A 12,009-nucleotide genomic window follows, 5' to 3' on the forward strand; every position below is an offset into this window, starting at 1 on the left:
CTTTCTCTCTCCACTCCTCGCTCTTTCTCTTCCTCTCTCGCTCTCTCTTTCTCCTCTCCGCTCTCTCTCTTTCTCTTCCTCTCTCTCTTTTCTCTCTCGCTCCCTTTCCTCTCTATCTAACCTCTCTCTTTCTTTTCCTCTCTCTCTCTTTTCTCTCTTCTCTTTCTTTTTTCTCTTTTTTCTCTTTCTTTCTCTCCCTCTTCTCTTTTTCTCTCTCTTCTCTCTCCTCTCTTTCTCTCTCCCTTCTCTCTATCTCTCTCTCTCTCTCCTCTCTCTCTCTCTCTCTCTCTCTCTCTCTTCTCTCTCTCTCTCTCTCTCTCTCTCTCTCTCTCTCTCTCTCTCTCTCTCTCTCTCTCTCTCCTCTCTCCCTCTCTCTCCCTTTCTAGAACCAAAAAATCTGCGCGTCTCCTTGGCATATACCGTTTCTAACAATCGCTGCCTACGACCATGTTCATCATTCTTTTTCTCTCTCCACAAACACAAAGAATGTGGTGTCGACAGAGAACAGAGCACGATGGATTCATTGACGACCCGCCGGGCTACGCCACGGCAAATTTCAACAGCATTTTCCTTTTCAGTCAGTCGTGAATGTCAGGGGCGCCGTAACGCCGCGGTCACACTGCTCGTTCATCGCGATTGACACGCTCCCGTCTCACGTGTACCGCTCTTGCCGGCCTCGACCACGCTGGTTTGCATGTTCGCCCGCTCTTTTCAGTCCCTGGCCTGTGAACATTTTTCTCCACTCTCTGTTGAGAACTTGACACGATTGGACGGCAGTGCATTGCCAAATGATAGCTTGTTTCACATCCTGAAGACCTTCCTCAGAGCAAGGGTGCAATCAAGCGGTATGGTGGTGTGAACAGCGGCGACTGAAGCTTTAAAAGTGCAGACTGAAATGGCTGAGTCTGTTATTCTTTTTTCAAAGACGACTTAATTTGCTTCTCTGCCCCGCAATAATTGGTTATTTGTCGATACTTGAACTAATCACTTCTTTCAGTCCACCATCATCGCCACTCATAGCAGAAAGCAAAGCCATGAAATTCCAAGTGATGGAGTTAAAGGTAAGTCCTTGAACATTGACCAAACGGCTTTAACCACTGAGTCTCTCACCTAACACTTTCAGGCACTTTGGTTCACTGAAGCACTTCGGTTCCTCAGCTGTGCTGTTGCCACTAGCCCGAGATGGTTATATGTCAAAATTCGACGTTCTTGTTTACACTACTGTGAACATATGTAGGTCTATTTTTGATATTAAGCTTCTTGCTTGCACCCACTTTTCATGTTGAGTTTTCTGGAAGGAAACACCACAAGATAGCTTGTCGGAGGTATTTCAGCATCTCATGGACCATTTTGGTCACAAAACGAGGAGATGGCTGAACAATATTTATTCGTACAATACGATGACAGTGTGTTAGGGCCAAGAGATGATCATAGCTAGTAACGTCACATTCAAGCAAGTTCAAAAGTTGGCCAAGCCGACAAATAGTTGGTTGCGAACTATGTGACTAAATACCGGGCAGCCAAGTCCTCCAAAAATCGCTGATTTCTGCAAGTGCAAGAACGAGTTATAGCAATATGTTTTTTTATTCATCCGACTTTCAAAGGTTTACTCTCAATCATGTCAATGCACATGACTTACGCATGTTTCTGGAAGATTGACGGCTCCTTTGATTTTTGTATTGATTGCTCTTTTTCCTCCATCTGATGGAAAAATAAGAACAATTCACCTGTTTGGGTAAATGATCTCCGACCATCATTCATCCAGACAGGCTGCACTTTGAGTGATTCTAGAAACTGAGACCCATACACGGTTTACTGGAACATATGTCATACTGAGTTCTTCCAGTGCAATTTGAGATGCGTCTGGCTGTGAGCAGTACCGAATTGCTACTAAGTATATCATTTTCATGCTGTTGAAAACGACTTAGATAAGGTAGTGTTTCAAACTCTAGAGCACGTGTGTGGCGCAGATTCGCAAAATTACTCCCAGTAAAACGCATCGCCCGGGCTTCCTAGTTGTACCTGCTTTGACTCACAGCTGTTTGCTGTTGCAGTCAGTTAGCAACACCTTCCGCATTGCTTCTCAAGTGAAGCGTTAGAATGTTGCGTGTCTTTTCTATGTTCGCTCTGGACAATGAAGAACGATATATTGGTATGTCAGGTAATTCGTTTTGTGTAATATGTTCATGTTAACCTTTCATGATACATCCTTCAATAATTGTTTTTGTATAGGGTTTGTTTCAATGTACAATGATTTATAGTACTGCTTGGCTGCGACACGACATGAATAAATTGTTACTAAGCTGTCCGAGAACTGTGGAAATTATACAAACGCTACGTTGCTTCGTCTTTCATGGTCTTCCTTGAAAACGGTGCGAGAGGTTTCCCGCACCGACGGAAAACCAAAACATTTTACTTCAATTTTCGAATGCTTATTTTGTTTTGTCTCCATTACCAACACTACTCTCGCAATTGAGGCTCATCAACCTTTTATTTATCTGTTTTTTTACATATTTATCTCACTACCATTTTCTCATTGGTGTTTTATCCCACTACCCCGACGAGCGACTTTGATTTCGTGTGCCCCCAAAGATTTTCCTTAAAGTTGACGGTGAATGAAAAATGACTGGCATTTCAGATATTCTGTTGTTTTATCGTAAATACATCAGCCAGCAGCTTTCATCAGTGCGAAAACATCAAAGCATTAACTCATTTAAAGAACGGGGAGGGGGGGGAGTTGGATAACGGTGGGAAACCGAAAGCACGCCATGAAACCATGCAGCTTTCTGTCTACTAGTGCTACCAGTCTACCACGTTTCAAGACACACAAATTCTATGACCCAATTAACCAATCATGTATTCGTATAACCTGCACAATGTGGCTATTCTGGATACGCGTGCAGTTTAACAAACGTGCTCACTCGCATGCGCACTCGCAAATGCGCACACACGCACACACGGAGCTTGGCAATAACATCAACCAAAACGCATGATGCGATGTCGTTCGAGCGTTCGCTGAGCTCGTTGGGTACAGTCACTCGCGCCCGCCGGTTCCCGTTCCGCCTCAGGAAATCCTTTCCATGTGGACACGTCCTAACGCACAGTCGTCATTACAGACAAGTCAAGGTACTAGTGCGAACTTCAATAACTTTCTCCTGAGCATTAGCTTCCGCAAGCGTGACACTGAAAATGGCATTATTCGTGTCAAGCTTTTCTCCACTTTGCCACTGCCCCGCTTTACTACGTCCTCTTGCACACAATCGAAACAACCGACCACGCTCACATATCACAGCGGTCAAACACGCCGGATGATTCCGTTGAGCTGAGTGCCGCCAGCACCGTCAGCACCGAGCACACCGACTAGCCACGACCTTCCTGGGCCAGGTCAAGGTCGTCCAGGTTGACGTACTGATGCTGCTCCTCCGCAGCACTCGGACCGCTCTCGGCTTGAGGTTGACGAGCGGCGATGTTTTGCACGTTTTCATACTGGTGCTGCGTGCAGGGCATCGCGTACAGGCCCGCATGTTGCCCGCAGGGGTCGGCGTACAGGTTCGAGCAGACTCCGCTGAATCGGACATCCGTCAGGTCTTTAAAACGTCGGTCGAGACGCCTGTCAAAACAGAAATGGGCATTTGCATATGAATACCGCTGCTGTAAAGTATATTTTTTTTTTCAAACATAGTTTGAGAAGGCATTAATTCGCTACCGCTAAGGGGACTTCGACGTCTGTGACTGCCAGCGGTGTTCATATAATCTGGTAAGTCAGATCTAGCCGTCGGATCGACGTAAAAGTTAAATGGGAATCGGTGACTCTGATCAACCAAGCTCACGAAATGGCCCGTTCGTATCTGGCGCGTGGTTATTGACGCCACAGGTCCCGCGAATTGCGCTAAAAAGGCGAACATTGAACACCTCCTCCAGATTTCATGAAAGAGATTTCAATAACCATACCTGATAGGCGGAATGCGACTACCACGCCGGCTTTGTTGAGAATATCTCTCCAGCATGTCGTGCAGTCGCTCCCAAATTTTTGGTGGTCCCTTGGGCATTCTTTGCACGTACTTAGTGACAACCAAAACGTGACTACAACTTTTCCGGTTACTGAGCAGCGGCGGGTTTAAGGAGCACTGCGCAGCGACCTACGGTCGGCACGGACGACTGGCGGCATTTGACAACTCCGCCGATGGCTCGTGGTAGGCCGACACTGTTCGTCCACTCACCCATCCAGGCTAGCATACAGGTTGCCTCCTCCGGTTTCAGCCTCCTGCAGATCTGGCTGCGCGGGGTGCTGCTTGACGCCGCGCTCCGCGTCGTGTCTGTCGAGGCCGGCTGCCACCACTCGCAGATTCTCCACCTGAGCTAGATGCCTTCGCTGCTTGCGTCTGATGCACAGCCGGGTGACGACGACAGTGACCGCGGCGGTAGCGGCGGCACTCCCAGCAGCGACGGCCACCAGGAGAGACCAGGGCGGGCCGCCGCCGTTTTCCTGTGTGCTCTCCAGCCCTGGCTCCTCACCACTGGATGTTTGCAGGTACTGCCACACCGGTGTCCGAGGCGCGGCTCCCGCGCAGAAGGAGGTGTTACGAAAGGTTTGGTATGATTCTGCTTGTGTGGGCTCTGTGAGCGAGTCGTGGCTGGTTGCGCGCAGCCAGTCCAGCTGTGGTCCGCAAGTCAGCACGTTTTTCTTGATTGTGTTTAAGGCGGCTGAGGGCCGATTTCGGTAGCACTGATGCTGGCAAGTGGCAGAGCCGAAGTACAACGATCGGGGCGCTACATTGGACATTGTGTTCTCGATAAACCATAGCCAACAACTGCAAACGTTTGCGAAAGCTCCAGTGCTTATGGTGTCGAAAGTGTTTCCATGTACATACAGCTTGAGCGAAGCAGGCGCACGCAGTGCATTGGGGTACATATTTTCGATTATACAGCTTTGCATGCTGAGCGAGCCATTTACGTCACCAAGATTTATTGCATTGCTGTGCAACTTGCCGACTGTAATGGCGTCAAACTCGACCTCCATGGCGGGATATCCCCCGCCCCCTTCGCTTTGTGTTCTGTGCATGCCCTTCGCGTGCAGTTCTGAGATTGTGGTCCCGCGGAGATACACTTTTGAGAATGAACTCATGTCATTCGCTTTCCAGTGGCGTACGGTGGTGTTTAAGACTTCCAGAGTCGCGTCGTTCACGCCCGGGCGGGACAGAAACGTGTCCTCCTCGACAACTTGAATGTCGCTGTTGATAATCTGAATCCAGATGGCCTGGAAATGGTCAGTAACACAGCTGGTGACCCGGCAGTAATCATGGCTCCCAATGGAACATACAGATGTGACAAAACCGAAGCAAATATACTGCTCAGCTCTAGTTGCAAGTTGCATCCAAGTGCCACCAATTTTAACGGCATGCTGTAGACCATGCTGTATGTGTGAGCTAAAGCCGGCAGCACGATGAGCGGTTGATAGTCAACTCAGTGCACGAAAAGCATATCAGTTTGATGTTGGAGTAAAGACGCAAGCCTCTCACCTGTTGGATGTCGAACATGCCCCGTCCAAGGCCGGTTATCGTTTGGTTTTCAATTCTGATCCTATTCTGTCCAATCACGGTTGTCAGCAGCAGCAGCAGGATCAGCGGAGGCAGCTGATTCGCTGATGGCGCGCCTGAACGGCACCGTTCGGAGGTCACACGTAGCATGGACATCATTGAGTGGAGTTGTCGAACGCGGGGTCTACCAGTGGACATCTTTTAGGAAACGGATTTATTTTCACCTTGTAATAATAAAGACATGCGAAGCTGAAATGGGATCACGTTTCGTTCCCCCCCCCCCCGCCCCCAACAAAAGATCATGGCGAAATACCCCAGAACCACTTGTTCAAAGCATCCAGTATGGTAAGAAAGCGAAGGCCAGAATGACCTGCACGCTCAAAAATCGCGTTTCTTTGCATCTCCCGACTTGAAGATATCTGTTATGTAGGAATTTGGCTGAACTATCACCAAAACCTCAGCTTTGTGACCTTCGTCGCGGCGGTTGTTGTGCCCTCGAGAGATATCAGTTGAGTAGAGGTGTATTCCCACAGAGTCGATGAGGGCAACTGCGCCCTTACAGTTAGACACACGCAACATAACTCCGAACAACATAACTCACCACTACGACATACTCCCCACTCGCTAACAACGTAACTCACCACTCACTAGGCAATAGCAAAGTTTTACACAGTCCTGGTACCCCTGGTGCGGTCGACCGACCGGCACCTCAGACAACAGGCCTCACGGCACCGAGTCCCGGCCTGGGGGCTGCCGGCGCCTACCGGCAGGCCAGCCTGCAGGAACACGTCGACCTCCCTCCGCGGCTACCAAATTGATGAGGCCGTTACAGCTGGAGGTGGTCTGGTCGCCGCCTGCTGCATTTACTGCGCCTAACGCCGCCCTTGGGGAGGGAGGGGGGGAAAGGGGGCAGGTCGGCAAGGTGGAGGAGTCGGCCGTTGTTGGGCTTGATCAGGTCTCTGCAGAATCGGGCGGAGAAAACGACGATTTCTCAAGAGAATTTCCGCTGGACATCTTGATGCTGTAGTCACGTTTGCGACCACCCCCGATGACTGTTGCTACGCTATCCCACAGCTTGTTATGGAGATCTTGTACGTGAATCTCTGTACCGACCTTCAGAGGTGGCAGAGATACGGCAGTCCTTTTGTATTGTTCATCAGCTGTGGTCTTCGGTGCTGCTGCTTTGGAATCACAGCTGCAGCGGTCTGCCGCCCACGGGAGAAAGCATGGTGACCTACAGGAACGTGGTAGATAAGATGATGACGTAAACTTAAATGACCTGACGTAAACGATGACGTAAACGACCTTAGGCAGGGAGCGGCCATCAGCCCGGTTGTGTTCCGAAGCTTCAGAAGGTCTTCATCGAAAACATCAATGTTGAGCTCTCCACTTTGGCACGTGTTTTAGATGAGCGCCTTGATGGTCGTGACTGCAGCTTCAGCGTGTCCATTTGACTGCGTGTAATGGGGCGTTGGTTGTTGCAGCCTCACTTCCAAACGTTGCGGAAGCTCCTGAAGTCATGGCTAGGCAACTGAGCACCACCATCGGAGCGGAAACGGACTGGAACGCCGAAATCGACGAATGCTTTTCTCACGGCTTCAGCCGGCCGGCTCGAGTGTCTCCTCCGGGAAGGACAAAAACGATTGATCATCCTGAGAGTCTGCCACGCAAACTAGAAAATGACGGCCAGCGTGAGAGAGCAGGTCTGCCGAAACGTCCTCAAAGATGCGAGGAGATGGAGAGCCGGTCATCAGCGGCTCCTTGACTTGCCTCGGGCGGTGCAGCCAGCGAACCTCGCAGCTGTCGACCAACTTCTCGATGTCTGAATCTAGGTCTGGCCACCAGACAGTCTGCTTGGTGCATCACTTCATTCGCTCAGTTCCTTCACGAGCCGCGTGGAGGCTGCCAAGAGTTTGAAGTCAAGCAGCAAGCGGCACGATGATCCTGGGGCCTTCCGGCACAAGGCTGTCCACGGCAGAGAGGTCTCCGCAGATCGCCCAGTGGGGCTGCAGATCGATCTCCAGACGTTGCTTGGATGACGGCCAGCTCCTTGACGTGACAGAGCAGCCGTTGGTGACGATATTCTGATGATATCATCTGATGATATCATCTGATGACATCATCAGCGTCGCTAGATGATATTCTGGTGAGGTCCTCCAATCGAACGTCCTTGACATGCTCTGGCACCTCTTCGTCACCGGAGAACAGCGTGCCCGTCACATGACGTGCGTGTAGTTCCGCTTGGTGCATCAGTGCGGCATCTTCCGCTGTGGGATCATTCACAGGTGCTCTAGATAGAGCGCCCGGGTTAGCGCGTTCCTTCCCTTTCCTCCACAACGCTGTGAAAGTGAACAGCGACATCTTCCTCTTGAGCCAATGGGGTCGAGGATTCTCCACCGCGTCGAGGGTGTAGCAGCTCAGGTTCAGCACAAAGGGCTTGTTATCCTGTAAATGTAAAAATGAAACCAGACAGGCCGGGAACGTATATATGGCACTTGGATAGTTTCCACACTGCAGCCAACAGTTCCAGTTCGATGATGGAGCATCGAGTCTCTGTGTTCGTAAGAAACCGATATCTTCACTTGACAATTCGCCAGCAGTCTTTATGTTGCTGTAGTAGTGCGAAGCCTAGTCCACTGAGGCGAGCAACATCGGTCTGTAACACGGTTAGCAGTGTTTGGTTGAATTGGACCGGTGCTGGCGTTGAAGACATCGCTGGCTTCACGACGTTGTAGGCGGCATCGCGCTCTGGTGTCTGAAAGAATTATTTCGCCTTCAATAGATCCCGCAGAGGCTATGCAGTAAACGCGATGTCATAGCTGAAATCCGACAGCTGCTGAACTATTCCCACGAAGAAAAGCAATTCAGTGATGTTGGAGGTCGCTGGGAAACAAGCGATAGCTCTCACATTGGATTGGTTTGCTTTGACGCCTCGCTGGGTTACTTGATGCCTGCAGTAGTCTTTTCCTGCTTCTGCGAAGACGAACTTCTCCATCTTCAAGGTGATCTCGTGCTCCCGGCAGTGCTGCAGAAGGGCTCGGACCTACTTCATGTGAGCTTCAAAATTCTCTTCGAAGACCAGCATGTCGTCAACCATCTAAATGATGCCGTTTTAACCTTCGACAGCGATGTCTCCCCTGCGACAGAACTCGTCCCCGGTTGAAACGAGGCCCATGGGCCCCCTGAGAAAACAAAAGCGATCTCATGGGTTGATGAAAGTAGTGAGATGCCGACGTCTGCGTCCAACGGGAGTTGCTAGAAATCCGACGCCGCTTAGCGGACGTGAAAAACGGCACTCAGGAGGTATTGCTGACGCTGTATCCTTCGGTGTGACGAGTGGTCGCTCGACGAAGGGGTTCAGCTTGGTGAAGTCGACACAGACACGAGGATCTCCCGGCCCTTTGGGAACGATCGCCAGTGGCTGGCACCATTCTGATGGCTCATCACCAACCGCTTCGATAAGGCCCATCTGAACCACACTGTCAAGCCTTTCTTGGCTTGTGGCATCCCGGCGAAAGGGATGCTTCTTGCATCCCCGATGGCAAGGGCTGCACTTGCTGCTACAGATGAATCTTCATGGGCTCACCAACCACAGCCTGAACGGAACCATATTCGGAGAACACATCAGCGAACTCTTCCACGAGGTCCCTTCACATTCTTGCTTTGTCGCGAAGAGACGTTTGATCGGCTACGGATACCAACAGCAGGCTCGTTCCACGTTGTTTAGATGCTCATGCCTCTATTGTCCGTTCTTCCATGGGATACGGCGGACAGGGCTGAGGGTAAGGATCAGGCAAAATACCCGTACTGTTGGATGCGTACCAGGAGAGGAGCATGCCCCGAGCATCACGGCAGACGTGGACTGTCTCGTGAGTTGACCTGTGCTGGAGAGTGATCTGCCACGGAAGGAGCCGACGCGTAACATGGGTTGACCGTTTGCAGCTACCACGTCTCGCGGTGCCGAAAATGTGAGCTGATGTTCTCGCATGCCAATATTGTGCAGAATGACTGGTCCCAAGATGCCGCTATCGCGAATCACTTGGACATCTTGTTTTGCTTGCCTGAACTGGGTCCCCGGGATCACCGGGAGTAAAGGCGCTCGAGGGTGAGGACGGGCTGCCGAGACGTGCGCAGAGTGGAGCACCTGACACAGATGGGTGTCACTGCTCGGGGCGCGAGCGCAGGAGAAGATGGGCCTCCGAACCTCGAACTGGGCGTCTCGAACTTCTTGCGACACATGTTGCTGTAGTGACCCTTGACGCCACAGTTGTTGCAGACCTTGCCAAAAGCTGGACACAGCTTGTAGTATATGTGGGTCGACCCACCGCAGCATCCACGCACTGAGGTACTGCGTGCTGGTGGGTTGTAGCTGGAGGCGCTCCGAGCAGCTAGTAAGGAGGTGCTCTGAACAGCTAGCTAGGAGGTGCTCTGAACAGCTAGCTACGAGGTGCTCCGAACAGCTGGCTAGGAGGTGCTCTGAACAGCTAGCTAGGAGGTGCTCCAAACAGCCAGCTAGGAGGTGCTCTGAACAGCTAGCTGGGAGGTGCGCTGAACAGATAGCTAGGAAGGGCTCCGAACGCTAGCTAAGGGGTGCTCCGAACAGCAGCTAGGAGGTGCTCCGAACAGCAGCTTGGATGTGCTCCGAACAGCAGCTAGGAGGTGCTCCGAACAGCAGCTAGGAGGTGCTCCGAACAGCTAGCTAGGAGGTGCTCCGAAGAGCACCTAAGGGGTGCTCCGAACAGCAGCTAGGAGGTGCTCCGAACAGCGGCTAGGAGGTGCACTGAACAGCCAGCTAGGAGGTGCTCCAAACAGCTAGCTAGAAGGTGCTCCGAACAGCTAACTGGGGGGTGCTCCGAACAGCTAGCTAAGGGGTGCTCCGAACAGCAGCTAGGAGGTGCTCCGAACAGCAGCTTGGATGTGCTCCGAACAGCAGCTAGGAGGTGCTCCGAACAACAGCTAGGAGGTGCTCCGAACAGCAGCTAGGAGGTGCTCTGAACAGCTAGCTAGGAGGTGCTCCGAAGAGCAGCTAGGAGGTGCTCCGAACAGCAGCTAGGAGGTGCTCGGAGCAGCTAGCGCCATCGTTCCATCCTATCGGCTGCACAATGCTGTGCTCTCGAGGGACTCCAGTCGAGCGGACGTGTACTCCGACAGAGTCGATGAGGGCGACTGTACCCTTAGACACACACGTAACAAAACCTCTCTCGCCGCCCGCTAGCCAATGATAGCTTTACAAGGCCCTGGTACCCCTGGCCGGTCGGTGGACCGGCACCTCAGGCAACGGGCCGCACGGCGCCGGGCGCGGCCCGACATCTGCCGGCGCGTCCCGGCGGGTCAACCGGGCAGGAACACATCAGCGAAGACCAAGAAGCTTTTCACTGTCGAGCGTGGCCGTGGACCACTCTACGCTTCCAGCCGAAAGTAAGACGGCTTCTAAGGAAAGAAGTATGGCTTCTATACGCATGCAGGAATTTCTTTATATGCAGCGTTATGTCTTTTTTTACCTCTGCACACATGAAGTTAGCGGAATAACCGGCAGCCGTTGACGCCAGGGCGTTTGGCATCATATGCCGCTCCCATCTAAAGCAGCTGCAGGCATGTCTCTAATATTCCCTTGCTCTTGAATTATCACGCATGGCAAGGTCCCCCATTCAGATGCGACGCGCGCCAAACGGACTGTGCTAAGCGGTCAGTTTGGCGCGCGTTCTGTTCTCACCTGACATTGTGGTCATGCCTGGGTGGCGGGGTCTGGTCAGTCACTGCACTCGTCTGGAACTGGGGTCCGACGGAGGTCGGAGCGGGGAGGGCGTCATGCCGGCGCTATCTGCAGCGCGCGCCCGGAACCGCCGACACCGCCGCCGCCGTCCATCCGGCTCCGCGTCACTGCGCTTGCTGCTGCGCTGCGGTGGGTGCCCTGGCCGGACCAACAGACCAGAGCAACAGACCGGACCAACAGAGCGCATAAACAGACCAGACCAACAGGCCTGACCAACAGACCGAACCAATAGACCGAGCCAACAGAGCTGACCAACAGGCCGGACCTACAGACCGACCAATAGAGCGCATAAACAGACCGGACCCCACAGACCGGACCAACAGACCAGACCAATATAGCGCATAAACAGACCAGACCAACAGGCCTGACCAACAGACCGGACCAATAGACCGAGCCAACAGATCTGACCAACAGTCCGCACCAACAGACCAGACCAACAGACCGGACCAACAGGCCGGACTAACAGACCGGACCAACGGACCGGACCAACAGACCGGATCAAGACGCCAAATAGACCAATCGATTCCGATTGAACGGGATCACAAGTCACAAACTCCCACAGTAAGAGACACTCAACTCAGCTGATCATTCCGGGAACGATGGTGAATAAGACATGCCATAAACCGCAACACCTACCTTGGCTTGTCCCTCGCGGCTGGCTGGCGGTTCAACCAGTTCTCAGTTTTGTGACGCAGCCCA

At 52.2% G+C, this 12,009-nt stretch overlaps 2 protein-coding genes across 2 annotated transcripts; both read right to left on the bottom strand.

Annotated features, from left to right (window-relative positions):
• Positions 1 to 2,842: 2,842 nt before the first annotated feature.
• LOC119113334 (uncharacterized) lies at positions 2,843 to 4,891 on the bottom strand. The gene is made up of 2 exons (XM_037237650.1): positions 4,221 to 4,891; positions 2,843 to 3,610 (listed from the first exon to the last, which is right to left on the bottom strand). The coding sequence occupies exons 1-2, from the start codon at positions 4,781 to 4,783 to the stop codon at positions 3,361 to 3,363; spliced, it is 813 nt and encodes a 270-aa protein (XP_037093545.1). The 5' UTR covers positions 4,784 to 4,891; the 3' UTR covers positions 2,843 to 3,360.
• Positions 4,840 to 11,336, bottom strand: LOC119113458 (uncharacterized). Its single transcript, XM_037237770.1, has 4 exons — positions 11,251 to 11,336; positions 5,520 to 5,653; positions 5,106 to 5,257; positions 4,840 to 4,873 (listed from the first exon to the last, which is right to left on the bottom strand). The coding sequence occupies exons 1-4, from the start codon at positions 11,264 to 11,266 to the stop codon at positions 4,840 to 4,842; spliced, it is 336 nt and encodes a 111-aa protein (XP_037093665.1). The 5' UTR covers positions 11,267 to 11,336.
• Between the last annotated feature and the right edge of the window lie 673 nt (positions 11,337 to 12,009).

Source organism: Pollicipes pollicipes, unplaced genomic scaffold (assembly GCF_011947565.3).
Source record: "Pollicipes pollicipes isolate AB1234 unplaced genomic scaffold, Ppol_2.1 Scaffold_7262;HRSCAF=8765_pilon_pilon_pilon, whole genome shotgun sequence".
Classification (NCBI taxonomy): Eukaryota; Metazoa; Arthropoda; class Thecostraca; order Pollicipedomorpha; family Pollicipedidae; genus Pollicipes; species Pollicipes pollicipes.

What these genes read in the sequence shown, in the direction of transcription:
- LOC119113334 (XM_037237650.1), bottom strand. Translation starts at nt 4,783, where the DNA reads ATGTCCAATGTAGCGCCCCGATCGTTGTACTTCGGCTCTGCCACTTGC. An exon ending in CTGTATGCTAGCCTGGATGG is followed by an intron (nt 3,611 to 4,220) that starts GTGAGTGGACGA and finishes CTGTTTTGACAG; the next exon opens with GCGTCTCGACCGACGTTTTA.
- LOC119113458 (XM_037237770.1), bottom strand. An exon ending in GCATGTTCGACATCCAACAG is followed by an intron (nt 5,258 to 5,519) that starts GTGAGAGGCTTG and finishes GACCATTTCCAG; the next exon opens with GCCATCTGGATTCAGATTAT. An exon ending in ATGAGTTCATTCTCAAAAGT is followed by an intron (nt 4,874 to 5,105) that starts GTATCTCCGCGG and finishes GCTTCGCTCAAG; the next exon opens with CTGTATGTACATGGAAACAC.